The sequence below is a fragment of the Macrobrachium nipponense genome, chromosome 12 (assembly GCF_015104395.2).
Source record: "Macrobrachium nipponense isolate FS-2020 chromosome 12, ASM1510439v2, whole genome shotgun sequence".
Lineage (NCBI taxonomy): Eukaryota > Metazoa > Arthropoda > Malacostraca > Decapoda > Palaemonidae > Macrobrachium > Macrobrachium nipponense.
In genome coordinates, this window is record NC_087205.1 from 44116268 (window position 1) to 44137916 (window position 21649).

At 37.8% G+C, this 21649-nt stretch overlaps 1 protein-coding gene across 6 annotated transcripts in view; it reads left to right on the forward strand.

Moving 5' to 3' along the window:
• Positions 1–11507, forward strand: part of LOC135224508 (uncharacterized) — a 388697-nt gene extending 377190 nt beyond the window's left edge. For all 6 annotated transcript variants that reach the window (XM_064263537.1, XM_064263541.1, XM_064263539.1 and 3 more), the window contains 6 exons: positions 2473–2718; positions 3392–3622; positions 4505–4659; positions 5067–5183; positions 5806–5884; positions 10886–11507. In XM_064263537.1, coding sequence (XP_064119607.1) covers positions 2473–2718; positions 3392–3622; positions 4505–4659; positions 5067–5183; positions 5806–5884; positions 10886–10936 — 879 coding nt within the window. In that variant the 3' untranslated portion in view covers positions 10937–11507. The remainder of the gene's footprint in view (positions 1–2472; positions 2719–3391; positions 3623–4504; positions 4660–5066; positions 5184–5805; positions 5885–10885) is intronic.
• The last annotated feature ends 10142 nt before the right edge of the window (positions 11508–21649 follow it).

Here is a 21649-nt window from a genome sequence, read left to right on the forward strand (position 1 = left end):
GCAAATCACTAGAGGTTAATAGTTCCCCTCCACTCACTGTACCCCATGGATTTAATTTTCCAGTGCATGACGATTCAAAGGTGTTTCCTGGACTCAGTCGTGCGACTGAGATGAAAACGAATTGGTTTCGGGTTGGTGGGTGACATAAGGCACGGTTAGCTATGCGGAGAAGGGGTGTTAGTGCTATCCTGTATCTAGAAATACAACAGATTTTGACAATCAAACTGGGAATAAACGGCAATGATTTTGGCCACGATTTCCTTGATTTCCTAAGAAAAATAAAAATATTTCTTGCGTTCACGTTTCACGTGTCTTTATAAGCAATGAAGAGATAAATTCCGTAAAACCTGCTGTGCAGAAACTAATTTGCCTCCAAAGTCTTGATAGGACAGGTTTTCATTTTGGCTAAATGTATGGTTGGATGCAGAATGCAATAAACTTTTTCATAAATTCCGTCTTTTTTTTTTCTTTTTTTTATGTACAGCATACAGAGGCTTATTTGTCAAAAAGGGTCTTCATTTACACCAAAGAACCTGCATTAGACTGTTGTGCCCTTAAAGTCTTGAAAAAAAAGTCTGCATTAACATCAAAGATACTAGTGAATGCTATAAGTACTTAATTTTTTCAAGTGCTTAAGGTCTCTAGTATCCTTAACTACCCCAGAGTCGAAGGAAACGAGAAAATGAGAAAACTAGAGAAATGAATAATAGGAGTTAGGAAAAACATAATTATTGACTGTATTAAAAGGTAAAAGTTTTTAGCTAGTTGTAAAAGCTTAGCAATCGATTGAGTGGGTCTTCTAGTAAATGCAAGAGAGTTTAAATCTTACAAAATACCACATACTACAAACGCAATAGTATATATATATATATATATATATATATATATATATATATATATATATATATATATATATATATGTGTGTGTGTGTGTGTGTGTGTGTGTGTGTGTGCGTGTGTGTATTTGTGTGCCTTCCCTGGGCTTTTATCCTCCCAAGTACCTTAATAACAGGGCTTTAGTGACTGTTTCAGCGTGAGGTTGAGATAATCAAATAACGGAGGCAAATACACAGAGTACTCGCTATGGTGGCAACCTTGACGAAGTTATTTGACAATGCGCCAGCTCACTAACTATGAAGTATTTTTGTGCTAAGCTGTACGTTAGCTTTGTAAATATGCAACGGTTTTATTTGATGCTCTTACGAATAGCTAAGAAGCGTTGTATTTTGTGCGTAACCATATTTCTTAATGGTCCCCAGAGATTTTAAAAAAAATTCTTATTTTTGTACTTTTAGCTTCGCGAAACAATTGTTCTGTTATATTCGCCTCTTATATGTATATATATAAATACATCCATACATACACACACACACACACACACTATTACAAATTTGGTACCTCAAATATCACAAAAAAAGCTAATAAATTGATACACACACACACACACACACACATATATATATATATATATATATATATATATATATATATATATATATATATATATATAACGTATTCATTCATTATTCCAAATGTCTCCTTTTAGCGAAGAGAGTGCCCAATATTATTCATTCTTTCACTGCTAAAATCCGTAGCGGTCTTGACTTGACACTGACCATCACATTCTTGTTGGTGAAGGCTACTACGCTGCTGCTCAATGTCCTTCTCTGCCTCAGTCAAGGACTCCTCTCCTTCTTTGTCGTCTTCTTCTTCTTTGGAGATTGACGTCCTCTTAATGGTCCGATAAACAATACGGGACGAGATAGGTTGTCATCTTTCGTGTGGTTTATTTCCGATTACCCCGGTTTTTATTTGGAGCTAATGGTGCGTTTTTCATTTTCTAAGTGTAGGTTGAGTAATCTCGTTGGTAAGTCAAGGGAGGTTAATAAAATCTTATAGTTTTATTGGCTTTTATTTGTCAGTATATAAATAAGCTTTTGTTTGTATATACTTTGATGTTTCGTATTTGTACTGTGTTAACCGAAATCCGTATTATTCGAGTTATTATTATCAGATAATTTCCTTATTCTTTTTTTATAATTATCGGCCATTTTCCAAGCCTTTTGCCTCTCTCCTCCATTCTGCTTTGCGGTTTTCCTTTTCTCCTTCTTTCTTCAATTAACGGCTACTTGCCCTACATTTTTCTCTTTGTTTTCCCATCTTTTCCCACCTCTAAGAACATTGTACCACTACTAGTATAGTGAATGTATGTATTAAGAATCGGCCAACTTTGGAGGTTCCTCGGAAAAAAAAAAAGAAATCGAAGTTATGGTCGCAGAATCGAATTGTATTTTTCTTTACAATTCTGGAAGAACCAAGTAATTTTTAACCAACTGCCATAAGTGACATTACTATTATATGAAAATAAAACTTCTGAGAGTTTGAGTTGCAGATTCAAAATACATTCTCTCCTCTATGTTTCTTTAATAAGAACTGATTTTCCAGTAACAGCAGGTTTTATCTCTCTTCCAGGCCTTAGTCCAGTCTGCCCTGGACGGTTTCAATGTCACCATCATGGCCTATGGACAGACGGGATCGGGGAAGACTTACACAATGTTGGGGACGGATTCAAACCCGGGCATCGCACCCAGGGCGTTCCAGCGCCTTTTCCAGCTGATCGATGAGAATAGGTCGAGGAACGACGTCCAAGTTGCTACTTACATGCTGGAACTGTACAACGATAAGCTGGTAGATCTGTTGAAGCCTATAGGTGGGGAGGTAAGGAATGGGTGTCTCACGTCTAGTTGCTGTTCCTTGTAGTTTTGAGAGATGTAAATAAGCTTAGTTAATCTCAAGTCAGTAGCCCCGTAGGCTTGTTTAATATGAAGAGGAGTTAATCTTCCGAATAATAATAATAATAATAATAATAATAATAATAATAATAAAATAATAATAATAATAATAATAAAATAAAATAATAATAATAATAATAATATTAATAATAATAATAATAATCAAAGTTTGTTATGGATAGTTGTAAAATCTTGCCAAAAGCTCTCTGGTGAAAAGAAACCGAGGAAAACTTGTGTCAACATTTACTCTATGAAAAGGTACAAAGGCTTAAAAACAACTTGTGGCGTTATTTAAACTTTGAAAAAGTATAAAGAATTAGCGAAAAACAAACAAACAAATTGTGACGCTATCTTCACTTTGAAATGGCATAAACACTCAAAAAAAAAAAAAAATAACTTGTGACGTTTTCTAAGGTACTCACACTAAATAAAAAACGACTTGGGACTCTACTTACACTATACTATATTTTTCTACCAGAATAACCAAAAAGGTACAACACTTAATAAAAAATAAAAAATACTACTGACGTTAGCTACACTTCAAAATAGTACAAAAACCGTAACAAAAACCCATCAGAACCTTTAAGTTTCCTTCCCAGAACGACCGACTGGAGATCAAACGGGACAAAAAAGGAGTCATCCATGTCCCAGGGGCAACGACTCGCAGCGTGTCCTCGGCGAGCGAACTCAGCCAGGCGTTCCAGGAGGGTCTGACCAACCGCCACACAGCCTCAACCAAGATGAACGTCGAGAGTTCCAGGTCCCACCTCCTCATCTCCGTCTGCCTGACGGTGACGTCCAAACAAACGGGGTCTGTTCTGAGGGGAAAAGTAAGTTCGTGTTGGTCTTGGGCAGGGTTTTTCGGGTGGAAGTAGGTTGTGTAAATATTCATACAAACCGCACTTATAAACATGCACACTCATACACAACATATATACATATTTATATATATATAGTATATATATATATATATATATATATATATATATATATATAGTATATATATGATATATATAGATAGTATATATATATATATATATATATATATATATATATATATATTTGTGTGTGTGCATGTATATATGTATATATATTACAAATCATTAAAAATATATTTTCTTGACCAACACAAAATAGAACTTAACTGAATTTCTAAAGGTCACCTGCTGTTGATTTACTTTTCCTCAAGTGTACAAAAGCCACGAATCTCTCCGTGATGCAAAAATTAAGCTTTACTTTTTCTCATCGCCAGTGTCAACTTTTTGTGAGGTGAAAGGTACCAGGGGAGTGTTTTCACTTTCACTGGAGTCTGCGCATACTGTAGCTTTCTTGTTTCTTATTTACTCTTCTGTGGGGTATATCCAAAGTAGCATTACTACCCATATTTAATGTTTTACGGTTTTTGTCCTGGGAAATATGATTCAGTGGGGGCTGTCTCAGCGGTGCACCTCACGTGTTGCACCGTACGCGTTACTATTGGGCGTTTGCAGCGGCCCTTTAGACGTCATGAACGAAACCTACCTTAGTGGCGGCGCCTCAAGTCTCACTTGTTAATGATCATTGTTTTGGTTTGTATAATTCCAAGTATCACTACAGTGATCTTGGTCACCGATATCATTTAGCTACTTCTTATGCCGTCATTCAGTTGCTATGATTATGATGATTCTTAATAAAGCATTGTTATTATAGCCACAACCCCTTCGGCCTTTCAGCTGACCCTAGTTGACCTGGCGGGCAGCGAGAGAGTGAGCAAAAGCGGAGCTTCAGCGGACCAGCTGAAGGAGGCGAATTCCATCAACAAATCTCTCTCCGCCCTGGGTGACGTCATTTCCGCTCTATCCTCCGAATCGTCTTTTATACCGTATAGGTAAGAGTTGAACGAAGGTTGAAGAGTAAGACTATAAAGAATAAGTGGCTATCACGCTTAAGGACTATAAGAATATTATGTATACTTTGACATTCTTAATATGTTACCCGTAGGCATCTATCGTATTGGTAAGTGATAACGAATGTCAGTGGTCAGTCTAAATAATATAAGAATAGTATCAATTTTTTTTTTTTTTTTACATTCTTAGCTCGGTTCCTCACAATTACAATAACGCTGTCCTGAAGATCGTAAAACTCATGATTTTGAATATTTATAATAATAGGAAAAATCTTGGAATGGAAGTAATTCTTACATTAAATTCTTCTGAAAGTAAATACGTTCATATAAAAACATTAATTATCAACGTTTTTATTGCATAACTCATCCTCCAACTGTTGCATTTTCAGAAATAGCAAACTGACGATGCTTCTGCAAGACAGCCTGGGCGGAAACGCTAAGACGCTGGTCTTTGTCAACGCTTCTCCTTCTGCATACAATGCAGAGGAGACACTGGTATCCCTCATGTAAGTAATCTCTCTCTCTCTCTCAATTGAACATAATGAAGTCTGAGGGCCAAGAGAATGAGTAAGTATGCATTTGCATATGTTAACAAACCACGTGTACTCTTTCCCTAGTTACTCCTTTTTTAAAGAAACGATATATTCACTGCCATTTCTGGGCACCCTTGCAATACGGCCGAATTGCCATCAGTTGTGCAAAAGTGGCAATTTTTCATGCACACTGATCAATTGTTTGCCATAAGGCTGCATTTTTCTCACTTTGAAGGGAAAGTCCGTTTGACCCCCAAAAAAGCAAAGGTATAATAAAAGGCCCGTTTTGGGCACCCCTGCAATATGACACAATTGCAATCAATTGTGCAAATGCGGCCGTTTTCCTTGCATAATGGTCAATTCCTTGCCATTAGGCTGCATTTTTCTTAGTTTTTAGGGAAAAGTCCGTTTGACCGCCAACACACCCCTCCCCTAAAAGTCACCTAAGGCTATATGTAATAGCCTTACCATTTGCCAAATTATTAACAATTTCTACTACTGTTATGAAATTTATTAATTATTTTACCTGTAGCAAAACCTATTCTGTTCCGAAAATGACTAACCCACTCTCTCTCCCCGTCTCTTTCATTTCCAGGTACGCATCCAGAATAAAGCAGATTACAAACAACGTCAGCAAAAACGCCGATAATAAGGAAATCATACGATTGAAAACTGTAAGTTCCACTGTTTAGGTATAGCAAAATATTCATGCGGAAAAAGTTAAAAATATTATTAATAGTCAATCTAAGTCATTAGATATACATATGATTGTTATCAGTATTATCAATGTGTGCATATGAACATTGATTGTATTTGAAATTTTGCATATATATATATATATATATATATATATATATATATATATATATATATATGTGTGTGTGTGTGTGTGTATGTGTGTGTGTGTGTGTGTGTGTGTGTGTGTGTATGTATGCCACTGTAATAGCCACAATGCCCTCTTAACTTCTTGAATTCTTTGCTCTTATTTGGATATGCTTGTCACTACAAAGCCTGAAGATCCAAGTTCAAAGAAATTTTTGAAGAAATTGTGATGTCTGGTTCAGGGAAACGAACCCAGGTCCCATAATCACGAAGAGGTCACGTTGCCGACCTTATGGGACCTGGATTCGTTTCCCGTACCGGACATCACAATTTCTTCAAAAAATTGCTTTGAACTTGGATCTTCAGGCTTTGTAGTGATAAGCGTATCCAAAAAAGAGCAAAAAAAAAAAAAATCAAGAAGTAAAGAGGGCATTGTGGCTATTACAGCTACAGATGTATCTGGTAAAAAAGTGACCAGTACATTCTACATTATAGTTAATATATATATATATATAAGATTTATATAGATATATATATATAGATATTATTATATATATATATATATATATATATATATATAATTCCTATTGAAGTCAATGGCCTTTTCTGCAGCTACTATCTTCTTATCTAGACTCTCAGTTAGTCTATACATCTTTTTCTCTACTGTAAGCTTCTTAGGAATAAGGAAGATTCATTCTTTTTATTAGTCGACAGACCGTTACGTCGCCTCTCAAGGGCAACTTCCTCGAAATTGAATTTAAAAAATTTGATTTACAGGCACGGTTTTTATTACTGTGTGCGGGCGTTCGAATTTCTTACAAGACGTCATAGGGGCGTTGAATTTCTAGAAATTGATCGAAATTCATACATAACGGCATTGGATGTTGAATTTCTATTGGCCGACGGTTTCATTCTCAGGCCGTTGTTGGTTTATGCTCACCGCCTAAGCTATTTGGAGTCTTTGGAACTGGGCTTCTTTATGTACTACAATCTCCGTACTTTCTAATAGTTCTTTTAGCGTTGGCAAGGAAATCTTTTCGCCAGGATTCGTAGATGTCATACCGCTGTCAGTTACTCTCTTCATGGCGTTGACCTCATCCTTGATTGATATGCTGCCTTGTACAGTAAGTTCCAGAAGTGAAGCGACAAATTTCAGAGGATTTCGTTCGAAATTCACTAACTGATAACTACAACACGTAGCTGAAAAACTCATTTTTTTTTTCTATAGTTAAAGCTCTATCAAGAAAATAAAGCTAACATATGATGCACAAATATCAAATCTATGATATTTATAACAATCATAAGAAAAATTACCGTAATAATAATTATTTTAAGGTATAGTAATTACTTCAAACAATAGAAACGAAACAATTTGAAATTTTCGTTCAACACAGGATTACCAACATTACCAATGTATATTCCGAGCAATGTGGAAACAAATATTTAATATCATAGTGTATTATCAATTATTTTAGCGAAGATGCATAAAACAATGCAAGTATCAATAGAATGTAAAGGGAAAATCTCTGCGACATTAAAAATAATCAACCATGAATGCACCTAGAAGGATATTCAAAGGCCCTACTCCGCCCCCATACGGACACTCTGCAGGGCTCCTCAGAAGGCTACACAACACTAGTGAATCCTGGAATCCCATGCTTCCCGAGTGCCAAGAAATGAAAAGAAACCTTAAAAATTGAGGCCACCTTCAAGGGAAAAATACCGTCCAGTGTCAACCTTGGGATCCTTGGAACCTTCCAAACTGAAGTCTTCATACCAGAACCTCTGAGATGTTTCAAGTGTTAGAGATTCGGTCATCACAAAAACGAGTGCACACCCCGCCATGTATGTGGAATATGTAGCCAAAGACGCGACACAGACTTGTGCATAATCAAGTTCAGGGCTAAGGGCCACACTGTTGCTCGATGAAGCAGCAGCATCATGTCTCGCCAGAATGGAGAGACTCTGGAAAATGAAGGGCACGTCTCCTCCACCAGCAAGACCTCAGACTCAATGACCACCATCGCCTCCGAGAAGACCTCCAACCAACCCTAGAATAGACCCAAGAATTTCCGTACCCCCAACAATACCAGCTCCTCAACCCACTCCTGTCCCAAGGTACATTCCCAATCCAGCACCATCTCCCAGGCATCATATTCCCACTCCCCGATCTCCTGCCCCTAAGATCATTCCCAGCACTGCAGCACCTGCCCTGTCTTGCGTCACGAGATAAGATTTAGGAGCACAAACTGAGGAGCCAACACTCTCAACCAATCCTCAACCTTTTCTCAATCCCGATGTTGAACCTCAAGCCTCATGACCGCCTTGTCAACCAGCGGATCAAAGGTTCTACATCCTCGTGGACGAGTTGAATGGTGAGCTTCCAAGACAAGGCTGTGACAAATGCCCAGGTGATATGACAGAATTCTGTGAGAACAACATTCAGAGTGAATTCTACAACCAACGTGCCCTTCCCCCCCTTAAGAAATCTTCCAAGCGCACCTACGATGATAATCATTTTGATTGGCAATCATCCTGTTTCTCCCACTAGGATCATTTTCCTTTCTCTCTTTTCGGCTGCCTCATGTCTCACGACCGAAATTTTCAACTATCGCTCTAATGACCACTTTAGCTGTTACTACCTTTTCAATATTCAGTGCTGATGTGGAAATTAACAGTAAAAGGTTTGAAAGGTGTAACAGAGGAACACCTCGCAGTTGCACTATGAATCAAGTGCTAGGAGAGGGTGGAAAGTAACATGAAGATAGAGAATATGAAAGGAGGTACAGTGAAAGGAACGAAGTGGTTGCAGCTAGGGGCCAAAGCCACACTGCAAATAACCTTAATTAATTCCTACAGTGCGCCGCATGAGGTCCACTGACAGTACTACCGTTCCTCGTTGACTACTATTTTGTGCTGCTTTCGCAAAAACTTAAAAATTCTTCGTTTTCCTCCATCGATACCTACTACTGAATGATCGGAGAGTCTATCTCCCCTCAAAGTAAGTTAAATATGGTATAAATCTCCATAGATTTCAGTTTTTCTCCGACGATAACTACATTTCATTTTTTCCTTACTCGATCTCCGAATCGCCAGTACTCGCTGCTGTCGTCCTTTCTCTCCTACTGGCGGGTGTCGTAGGCTCAAAGAGGTTTGTTAACCTTTCATTTCACACACGCCCCTTTTCACTGGCATTTCCATATAGTATATCATAATAAAGAATTCATGTTCATATCCTAATCTCACCTACAAGTCTACAAATGACTTACGGGCTGCTCTATGAGCAACAGCCCGTGCTGGCATAAATAAAAAACAACAACATACAATTTTGTAATTCACTCCTGAGGAAGTTGCCCTTGAAATGAGACTTAAAGGTCCGTCGAAATAAAAACAATACAAATTAAGTGGAAGAAATCCCGAATAAACCTTTCTTGTTCCTAAGAAGCTTACCAATAGAAAAAAAAGTATACACTAATTGAGAATCTAGATAAGAAGATAGTAGCTGCTGAAAATGCCATTGACTTCGACAGGAATTGCATAAGAGAGAAAATATGCCGAAATAGCATGCATATATATATATATCTATATATATATATATATTATATATATATATATATATATATATATATATATATAATATATATATATATGTGTGTGTGTGTGTGTATGTTTGTGAGTGTATATATATATATATATATATATATATATATATATATATATATATATATATATATATATATATATATATATATAGTGCACAAATATATGTATATACTCTTCCATTTTTTCTGGTGATGGTGAGCGTATTTGGGGAGACATACTTAGTGAAAAAGTGAAATTTAATCATATGTAGAAAGTCTGCAAAATGAATTTTCATCCTGTTTTTCATCGCTGTCAACTTAGCTTGCTCTTTTATAGATTCCCAGATCTCTGTCGGTTTTCCTCTTCGTCCAACACAACCAGATTGCCGTTCACTTAAAATGTTATTCGCACGATTCTTTAAATCTTTCATACTTACCTTTTTAACCGACTCTTCTTCTCATGACTTCTGTAAGAGATCATTTTTAAAACTTTTTGATTAAAATTGCTTATTCTGAAATATGTTGCAATTCACATTTTTTTAATGTTTTCCTAATGCCTTCTTAATACTATTATTTAATATTGCTGTTATTTTAACATTATTAAATCATTTGTTTGCTTCTGTTCACATGTCAGACTGAGCACTGCCTCAGCCACATAAGGTAAAATGCTGTTTCCATCATGCGCTTTACCTTGATCTGTCTAAGAGAGAGAGAGAGAGAGAGAGAGAGAGAGAGAGAGAGAGAGAGAGAGAGAGAGAGACTTACCTAGGTTCAAGTTTAATTTGCCGGATCTTGATTTACCGGAGGGAGAGAGAGAGAGAGAGAGAGAGAGAGAGAGAGAGAGAGAGAGAGAGAGAGACTTACCTAGTGTTACGTTTAATTTGTCGGAACTTGATTTACCTCAGAGAGAGAGAGAGAGAGAGAGAGAGAGAGAGAGAGAGAGAGAGAGAGAGAGTTACCTAGGTTTACGTTTAATTTGTTGGAACTTGATTTGCCTTAGAGAGAGAGAGAGAGAGAGAGAGAGAGAGAGAGAGAGATGTAACATAAAGCGTGTTGAATTGAATATAGGATTTAGGCATTAAGCCAAGCACTGGGGCATCAAAGGCCATTCAGCGCTTGTAGCATAAAGCGTTTCTGCAGAAAGATTCTCAAACGTTTGCAATTCAAATTGCTCTGTTTGTGCAGAACGTAAACAGTAGTATCACCTACTCTAACCGACAGTTATCACTGAACCTATTATATTCAAACTCAAAACCCCTCCCTGTCTTTCAGATAATCAGCAAAATAAAGAAAGGAGAAGAGCTGGAGGAAGACATAACTTGATGGCCTCCACCTCCTAACCCCCATTTCCTGGAGATCTCGAAGAGCGAAGGTTTCTTTTTTATAAAAAGAATAATCTTCTGTAAATAATTATTACATAATTGAATGATTCGCCGTTTTTAGATGGAGGTGGCCGATACGCGTTTCCGTCGCGTATCGACTTATTCTGTGACTTGACCCCATAGAGGCAAGTAGGGTGCTGAGTGGGCCTGCCCAAAAATAAGGTCATCCAGTTTATAAAGAACATTTCATTGTCACCTGGTATCCCTGTCTGTTAAAGGGGCAGTTCTTTAACAAAATACTGTGATTATTTTTTTATATCTCGTAGCCTTCTATGCCAGTTTTATTTTTATTTTGTTATGCCAAAATAATTCTATTACTCAAACTAGCATGCTTACTGTGTCAAGCATTACCTTATTTGTTTTACATGCTTTGTTTTATTTACAAGACTTCTACATACGATCATTATGAAGTTGACAATACCAACGAACGAATTTCAACATTGGAATTGGTCACCGAGGACTTTGTATTTCTCCTGAGCCAATTACCAGCATTGTGCATATATATATATATATATATAATATATATATATATGATATATATATATATATATATATATATATATATATATATATATCTATATATATATATAAATATAATATATATATATATATATATCTATATATATATATCATATATATATATATATATATATATATATGATATATATAATATATATATATATATATATATATATATAAGTATATATATATAATATATTTATAATATAATAATATATGTAGTACCATAAATCTCATTGGGTTGATCTCTATTTGTTTTGAAGAGTACTACGTGTCGTTATTAGTTGCTAAGCACCTCATCGAATGTCATCGTTGTGCAATAATACCTTCGTCCGTGTGTGTGTGTGTGTTTGTGTGGAGAAGAAACAGGTATACCTTTTGTAAATAGATTCTCACTCTCTAACTTGTACTCAGAAGTTTTGTATCACATGCCGTTGTTGATTGATAGGGTGAGATGACGATGATGCATACGTGTTTTTTCTTTTGTAATAAAAGTTTTATCCTCATTATTTTCTAAATAAAAATGGTTGATTAGAGAAGTCTTTCATTGTTTTATTTTCCTTTTATGATAAATGACAGCCAATGTGAAGATAACACAACTTTCACTTATCTATCTTATGCTAAAATATCTTGGCTGGACGAGATATGTTTATTTTTTCCCACTTTTCAGTTATTTTTTATACTTATTATCGAACTGTTTCCTTGAAAATATTAAAAGATACATTACTATAAATATACTGGTACTGTAGGTGGTTTTATGGATAATGAAAAATAAAAGAATTTCGTGTCTTGGTTTTATTCCAAATTCCTTGTTCAAACGGTCTCCACCATATTCGGGAAGCTCAGTACAATGTTAGGGGGTTGAAACATGGAGCTTGAAGAAAATACAAAACTCAATCATATTTTAATTTAAAAAATGATTCATTTGAAATGCCCTATTTCCTCCGAGGAGCCATTTCCCAAATCAATGCAGAAACGCCTAGAGGATCCATTTGTGATGAATTTGTCCTCCCTTCAGTACGTCTGGCAAGCGCTCTTCATTGCAGTCCTGCACTCACGGGCGTCAAACGGGTTGCATGAGTGAACCCTTCAGGTGAATATACCTGAAGCTACAATTCAAGTCGAAGTAGCAGAATTCACTGACGACCATTTCTCCATCGTCTCACACGTTAGCTCGGAAACCAAAACGAAGATTAGTTCCTGAGAATTATTGCCTGTCTTGGTCCTTAAAACACCACCCAACAACAGATAAGTCCATTATGCACATTAACTTAAAATGACATTACAAAAGTCTGTAAAGATATATTATCTAAAACAGTCATGCACATAGAATATACCACAGCGAAAGTTACCCCATTTAGACCAACACACAGAACTGTGAGAGAAAATGATATCACAGAAAAATAACTGCATACAGAAAAATAAGTTATATTTTGTACATGTTGGGCACGTCAACTGGTGCATGTGGATTTTGTTTGTTTGTATGGTGTTTTAACGTTGCATGGAACCAGTGGTTATTCAGCAACGGGAGACCATGGACAATTTCTTTTTTGCCTGTGAGGTATGAAAATTGCTTGAAAAGTAAAGTTCCACTAACTTATAGTCATTAAGACATTGCCTGATGTTAGGAAATTTTACTGGTCACTTTTGTGGAAGGTGAAAATAATAATTCTATTTAAATGCAAACGTTGTGAAACTCACACGGGTAAGCAATGTAGATTTCAATTTCGTCACAAAGTTCATACCAATTTATTTGACTTTTTAGCTCCAAAAGATTTAATGGGGGATTTTAACAAGGAATTTCACCTAGTTTATGGAATTGAACGTCTTAAAAATGGGCGTTGAGGCGTTATCTCCCAATAGGTTCCAGACTGAGTGCAGGTGGCCCTAAACCCACTGACTGATCTTGTCACTCAGTGAAAACGTCTTTTACAATACGGGATGTTCAACTGGCCATTACTTGTACAATTCTCATCTGATCAACACATATAGGATATCAATTTATTCAGGACATTGTTCTCATTAAATTTAAACTTAACTCAAGTAGATATTATCCATAATTTTTCTCTATAGAGGGAATATATCAATGAAACAGGAATGCTTTGAAAGATTTACTGATAATACTTATTAAAACTACTTAAAATTCAAAATGTTATTGTCTGCATGATAACAACAGATTCTGTAGATAGTCAAGAAAAATCTAAAATGCTCTAAAATATAACTGCAGAGTTACAGCAATGAATATGAAATTATTGGAGTTGGACATAACATCTTATTTATTTATTTAGGGGATTTCATCATCATTTCATGACAGCATCAAAATGCATTCTCATTTTTCTGTATTTTATCCTAAACAAACCTACAAATTTTATAAAATGTTTGGGGAATATCACAATTGTGAGCATTAATTTGAAGATGAAGCATCCCAGTCATCAAAATATTTGTAATTTTTACCCGATAATCGAAAATCTGATTTAAATTATATTCATTAACCTTAACTGCGCCAAGTCATCAAGAGATCCATCTGATTCACAAACCCTTGTGTTTAGTTCTAAATCCACATTTTCCTAATCTTGCTGGGAGGGATTCATTTCTAACACAGAAATTATATTTTGAGGAGCCTGTTCGCAGCTAAACCAGTTCACCTGCTATTTGTGCCTTCCAATTCCCAGCCATGACTTTCTGGTGGTGAGGCGCAGGGATTTGCAAAGGTGTGCACGGCACCAGATAATTGCAACATAGTTGCAACGTAATGCTTTGTTTATCAGAACAGATTTACAGGGAGGTAGCATGCTTGGGTTCATTCCTTGTATTTATTTTTTTAGGTGCTTATTTTGATTTTTAGGTGATATTGCTGCTGAAGAATGATGTATGTGAGATTGTTAATATTATCCATGTAAGGTGTGCCATAAAGTGCACACAACTTGCTCTGAATGATTAACGTCCATCTGTTTGCCTAAATTTGAAAATACATCTTGACTTATTTTTCATGACTAGTTCTGCTGGTTTCATCTTCCCTTTGCTCATAATAGTAGCTGCAACGTCACACTCTGTATATGACTATAGTCCTGGTAAAAACTCCTTTTTGTCACTTTCGGCCAACTTACTACTACATACAAAGTCCAACATCCAGCCAAACAGCAGGTCTCGGCACCATCTGACGAACACGATAAGCTGTTATTATCAAGACATCTGTGTCATGTGTTCGAATGACTACATGCATTAGGAGATATTTGAAACACTTCAAGCCTCTTCTCTGAGGGATTTAACAAAGGAAACCCTCTTCTTAGTAGCTTTAGCTACAGCCAAAAGAATGAGTGAAATACAGGCTTTGGACAAACAAGTCGGCATTTCACAAGAAGATACGATCCCTGGCCTTGCTCATTCTTGATTAAGAACCTTGCCAGTATCCTTGGACCAACTGATCAGGAGAGAGTTCTGTGTCCTGTTAGAGCTCTTAAACTTTACCTTAAGAGAACCAAGAGAATCAGGGGCCCCAGTTGTAATCTTTAGTGTTCAGTAAAGGATCCCTCTCGTGCAGTGTCCAAAAATGCCTTATCCTTCTTCTTAAGGGATGTGATCTCTGAAGCTCATAGGAATATTCAAGAGGAGGTAATAAATAAACTTGTTGAAAGTCAAAGCCCATGATATTAGGGCAGTGGCCACTTCTTTAACTTTTAAACGCAGTTTGCTACTGAGATCATTCAATCTACATGCTGGAAATGTAGATCCTTTTTTGCATCCCACTGCAAGCAGTCCCCGGGTTACATCGTTCCAGACTTTGGGCGCTTGCCTCATGGTGCTCTTTACCACAATTTTTCAGCACCATTAGTGGATTTACGGCACCATTACCTGCTTTACAGAGCTGTAACCCGGACTTATGGCGCTGTAACAGCACTGTAAGCGCTATTAATTCCCATTATATCTATGATAATTCAAGTTAAGGCGATTTTTGGCTTAAAGCACCCTAGTCGTTGGTTTTTAATGCGTGGGTAGTGAGTTTCTAATGGTTTGTAAGTAACAAAGGGTCTGGTTATTTCTCTTGTACTGTGCCCTGGGGCAAAGGCATTTACTAGTCGTTTAAAGTTTATCAACGCTTGGTCTACTCCTCGGTTGCAAAACACCCACTGTGTATAGGCGACCCTCAGCTTAACTGCTGCACAACTACAGGTTGAAGATGAGCACAAAACCAGAGGCAGTAACCACCTGCTATGGCTCTAATTTTACCATATTAAATTCATCTCCATTACTGTCTATGGTCTGAGTAGTGTGTGTCCATGTATCCCGCCCCAAATATTGTGGGATTCAGCAATGTAATTATGTGGTAAGTTACATATATAAAAATGACATATTTATAACAAGATTTTATATATACTTGCCAGGTACTACTTACATGATCGGAGCCCTCCCTCCTCCCCTCTCATGGACATATAGAGCATGAACGTATTGGGCTCTTTAGCTGGTTTGTACCTATGCTTTCCCAAAAGTTAGTGGGGCCAGTTATCTATACTCCAAATAATCAAGTGCTACCGCAAATTTTAAACTTAAGCCATCGTGAAAAGTTAGCAACTGTAGCAATGTGATTACTTGGTAAGTATATATAAAATCTTATTTTATTATAAAAATGTCATTTTTATAATGCTAGCTAACTTACTAGTTCAAAACAATTTTATTATAATTGATTTTGGGATTAGTATATGTCCATACATCCCACCTCCTGTCAATGTGGGATTCAGCTATGTAGTTACTTGGTAAGTTACTTAAATAAAAATGGTATTTTTTTAATAAAATGAGGGTTCATATATACTTAACCAAGTATGGTAATTACTTAATGGAAGCCCTCCCACATCCCCGTTTATAGCTTTGTTGTACCTATTCATTGCCATACAAAAGTGTGTTACTATGTATTTCAAAATTTTTCAAATTTTGAGCAGCTGTAGAGACTCATAACTATGTAATTACTTGGTAATTATTATATATAAAAATTAATTTATTATAAAAATACCACTTTGTATAAGTAACTTACAAAGTAATTACACAGCTAATGTTTCTAAATCGCACAGCAGCTAAAAATTAAAAATATGCAGTAGAGTTTTTGTTTTTGTGTAGGAGTGTTACGGCTGCTAAGAGAGGTCCGCTTCAGGTTCGATATGAAATAAAAAAAAAAAAAAAATTGACACCAACAGTTGAAACTGGGGATACGAATATAGAAAGAAACACTAACACAACAAAGGTTTATTTACAAGCTTACTAACAAAGGTAAATGCAGAATGGTATCTCCTAATTTACATAAAAAAATAGAATCTTACACTGCATGAACTGGGGGAACAGTGAAGTTAATGGAAGCACTTGCCAGCCAGTTTGGCAACTCGAAACGATGGCTCCACAAAAGGAGAACTGCGATTGCCGACGTCTTCTTGACTCCGTATTGCAGAAAATAATGTCTACTCTTGATACTTGTGGGGCAGGAACTTCCCAAAACCTCTAGCAGAACGTCTCTTCTCTGAAGTCACCCCAAACGTCGAAATAACTCGGTCGTCCACTCCTGAAGATGGCTTGACCAAAATTCGACCAAACTCTCTCGAGTGACTTTTCCTCTGATCCTTTGTCGGTTCCTTTTTCTCTTATCTCTCTCAGATGATCTCTGCTGCTGCTGATCTCTCACTGATAATCTGATCTGTGGCTCTTACTGAGGATATCTCTCTGTGACTAACTGATGATCTCTCTTTTCTCCTACTTCGTCCGTCATATTTATACAGCATTCTGGAGGTGGGGCCTACGGCGAGCGTCACAGACTCCCGAGATTACCGGAACTTCTTAGATGAATCTAGACGAGGTATTGCATCAGAAATTGCGGCGTTTCTCACATCACGTCGGCGCCTGTCGAGTTCCACAACACTCCTGCTGATTCTAGAACATTCATGAGAACAGGCACCTCAACACAATGCACTAATGCCTCCTTGCTGCCGAACTTCTCGAAAATGCGTTTTCCTTTCCTTTATCTTTCTTTGCTATGAAGCAATTACCATCACAAGGAGACAATGCCCACTTTCAGGGAAGCATGGATACAACACAGCTGAAGAGCTCAATTCATTCTGCTGATCAACAACTGAACTTCAGCCATTCTAACCAGCTTGAATTGGAATTTGTTCACCAGATGGCTATTGGGTGTTTCTGTTCGATGAAATACTTTTGGGGCATTTTTGGTAGCCTTCGCACTATTTTAAATAGCTTAGGTTTGTTTTGAATTGACATCTAAATTACAGGACACAGAGGGAGAATTATCTTGCTTCACAGTGTCGAAGGATCTAATGAAATCGATAATATGGCTCTGTAACCTTTAATGGTTGTAATAGCAAAACCCCAAGAAGACTTCAAAAATAGTAAAAAGTCCGCTGTTGGTTCTAGAGTAGTTTCAAAAGACAAAATATTGTATCTTTGACACCAGTTGCAGAACACTGACCACTTTGCTTCATATACGTTTGAGTTTGATTGCCGCCTGCAGTTGGCAATAGTTTTTGCAGCTGCTCTTGAAAATCCTTTCCCTCTGACAAGCTTCCTAACAGTCTGAAGCCTGTCACAGCGAGTAGCCAAACCCTGATAAAAGCAGTGGAAATGGGGTTGCCTGAGATTTCGGTGCTGGGGTAGAAGTCTTGGAAAGACCACCAACAACTGGAGGAGGTGCAGGAACCACTCCTCCTGTGGCCAAAAAGGGGATATCAGTGTTATAGAGCAATTGTTGCTGGACCATAACATGTTGATTACTTCCCTCACCATGCTGAAGGGAGGAAAGACATAAACATGCAGGTTGGACCAGTCCTGGAGAATTGTGAATATTGCCCACATCAAGATGGTCTAGGATGGGAAGCAATACAACAAGAGACGGTGATTCCTCGCCATCGCAAACACATATCAACGGTTTTATTTGACATTTCCACAGGTCGGTGCACCCTTGCAGATTCAATGTCCAATCTGTCAGCAGTACCTGTTTGAGGTGACTCAATTAGTATGCAAGGATGTTCAGTTTGTCCTGAATGAGCCAGGTCATTAGATGTGGGCAGTTGTTCTGGGCCCAGACGAAATTTTCTTGGCTTCCTGACAAAGAGATAAGGAGTAAGTGCCTCCCTGCTTTTTTATGTAGGCCAACGCTGTCGTGTTGTCTGAATGAACAGCAATCGTCTTCCTGTTTGTTACCAAAGCAAAATGAAGAAAGGCCAGCTGTACTGCTCTTAGCTCCCTCACATTGATGAGGAGCTTCTTTTCATGTGACCAAGTCCCTCCTACTTCTAAATCCTGCAGATGAGCTCCCCATCCCAAGTCTGAAGTGTCTGAAAATTATGTTAGGTCTGGGTTCGGAAAAAGTAATGACTTCCCAACTGAGAGCTTCCCTTCCTCGAGCCACCACCTCAAGTCCTCCTTGATTTTGGGAGTGATGGGAAAGACAAATGAGTCCAGAAATGGCTTTCTTTGCCAGCTGGCCTTAAGGAAAATCTGCAGCGGTCTTGAGCGAAGTCTCCCCAAAGGTATGAATTTCTCTATTGAAGAGAGAGTGCCTAATAGCCATTCCTTGGCTAAGCAGGATGGAAGAGCAAGGAATTTCTGGACTCTCTGAATGCAGGACTGGATTCTTTTTTGTGACAGAAAAGCCTGAAAAGCTAGGGAGTTGATCATCATCCCTAAATATGTAAATGATCGACTGAGTCGGGACTAGTTGAAATTTGGGAAAATGATTAGCAGGCCCAGATCCTGGGCAAGGAGAGGAATCTTCTTTACGTCCTCCGTGCCACAAGTTCTTGAAGACGACCATAGGAGCCAGTCATCGAGGTACAGGCATACATTGATGCCCATCAGTTGGGGCCACTTTGCCAATGGGGCTAGTACTCTGGTGAAAACTTATAGGGTTCTGGAGAGGCCAAATCACAGGGCCCGCAATTGTTAGACCCTGCCCTGGAACACAAAAATTAGATATTTTCTGGATTCCTGATGCACTAGAATGTGAAAATAAGCATCCTCCATGTCTATTGTCACCATCCAATCCTCCTGTTGGATGGAGGACAGAACTGACTGAGTTGTCTCCATCTTCAATTTTGTGGCTTTCACAAGGAAATTCAGGGTGCTTATGTCCAGGAAAGGTCTCCAAGGTTTGGGGACAACACAGAGTCAGTTGCAGAACCCCTGCGAGTACATGTCTAGCACAGTTTCTACTGGCCCTTTTCTTGGAAGAGCAGCTACTTCCCTTGAGAGGACTGAAAACCTCAGCACCTGCTGAGGCAGGTGCACGGCTTGGCTGCTTAGGGCGCTTGGAAGGCTGTACAAGATTTGCGTCACTTTCTTCTGCAGCTCAGAGGTTACCTGTTCTAAAGTTGCACCAGGAAACAAACTTCTACTATGCATCGGTGCAAAAAGAAGTAAAGACCTCTGAGATGGAGAAACTCCTTTGATGGTAAACGAGCACCAAAGGTCTTTTCTCTTGAGTATTCCTAACGAATAAAGAGCAACCAGTTCTTTGAGAGCCGTAGCGTACCCCTGTCTGCAAACAACAAAACTTCTAACCAGTTGGCAATGAAGTTTTCCTGAAGCAAAGGGCATTCCTTGATCTTTTTTGTCAGTGCCCCCACCTGCCCAGTCAAGAAAACCAAAAATCTCAAAGACTTGGAACATCCTTGACTAAATAGTCTAATTCAGATGATAAGAAGACCTTGGCAGAATGAAGGCCGATCTTGAAGGGTCAATCAGGCCAGAGAAATCCCCTTGAGAGGAGGTAGAAACTTCCAAGGAGGGAACTACTCTAGTAGCGTATTAGCCATACCTCCTCTTCATCAGATGAGAGGGAGGAACACAAAATGTGGTTTTACTGACATCCCTCTTGTTTGCTAGCCAGCTTTCTATACCAGAAAGGGTTGTCTCATCATAAAAGCAGTGCCAGGTGATGAGGAAGCTGAAAGTGAGAACACTGGATAGCTGAATAAAAAACATTTCAGTTACAACCCTTAAGTATCGGCGCCTGTAATTTTGGCGAATTTGGGTCAAATTCGTGAAAATGATGGTTATCGTCATATTTCCATACATCTGGGTCCCGGCCATTGCCACACGTAAGATAATATCGATACGAAGCTTTTTAAATGGTTTAAAGGCCAATTTAAAGGCCACATCCAAGTAGAGAATTAAAGGTCTGGTTAGGGGTGGCTTTACTATTTCATTTTCCATTCATTCTTCAAGTATTTGAGTTTCTTATCATTGCATTTTGTTTCGTATGCCGTACAATATGTTTTCCTGATAAAGATGGCAACTCTTCCCATGACTGAATAACACTGTCGCGAGCCACTTGTCTCGAGAGAGAATTCTTTTTTTTTTATGCAATCGTGTATTTGTTATTTTCAATCAATTGCAACACTTCTTCAGACTTTTAGACATCAATTGTGTATTATATATACTACTAACATGCCAAAAAAGAAGTTTAGGAAACGAAGGGAAGCAAGCTCATAATATCAACAAAATTATCTTGAAACTAAAAGTATAGAGAGCTAATGTAGCTTCTGACATGTCGCCACCTGCCATGTGGAAGAGATGCCAAATACTTCCTATTACGAAGCTCCGAGGGAAATCTATTATTCCCTTGCGCAAATATATCAAGATGATGATGATGATGGCACTGACGACTTTGTTTGAAGTTATCTGATGATGAGGAGGGGGAGGAGGAAGAGAATGAGCATTTTCAAGATGTAATTGCGGTCTCTGATGTAGCAGGTGATGTCAGTGTTTTATCAGGAGCCAACCTAAGGAGTTTTTTTTTATTGAGAAGTTATATGACTGAAAAAGAAGACGTTCTGAGTGTAAGAAAAAATGATGGAGAAATAGTTTCATTACCCTTGAGAGCTCTAAAAGACGCTTTTAGTTCGACGTATTGCGGGCAGTGTGACAGCAATATAACACTTGAAATTGATAAAAACAGTTTTGATGTTGACTTGAAACTAACGTGTAAGTGTGAGGTGCCATCTGAAAGTGTGAAAACAGAACATATCGGTGAAACAACAGCTTCATTTATATATCAAAGCATATTGCTGCAATGGAACATAATATCGGCTATGCACCAAGTTCATTGCTGCCTATTATGAGAAAAACGACAGGAGAAAAC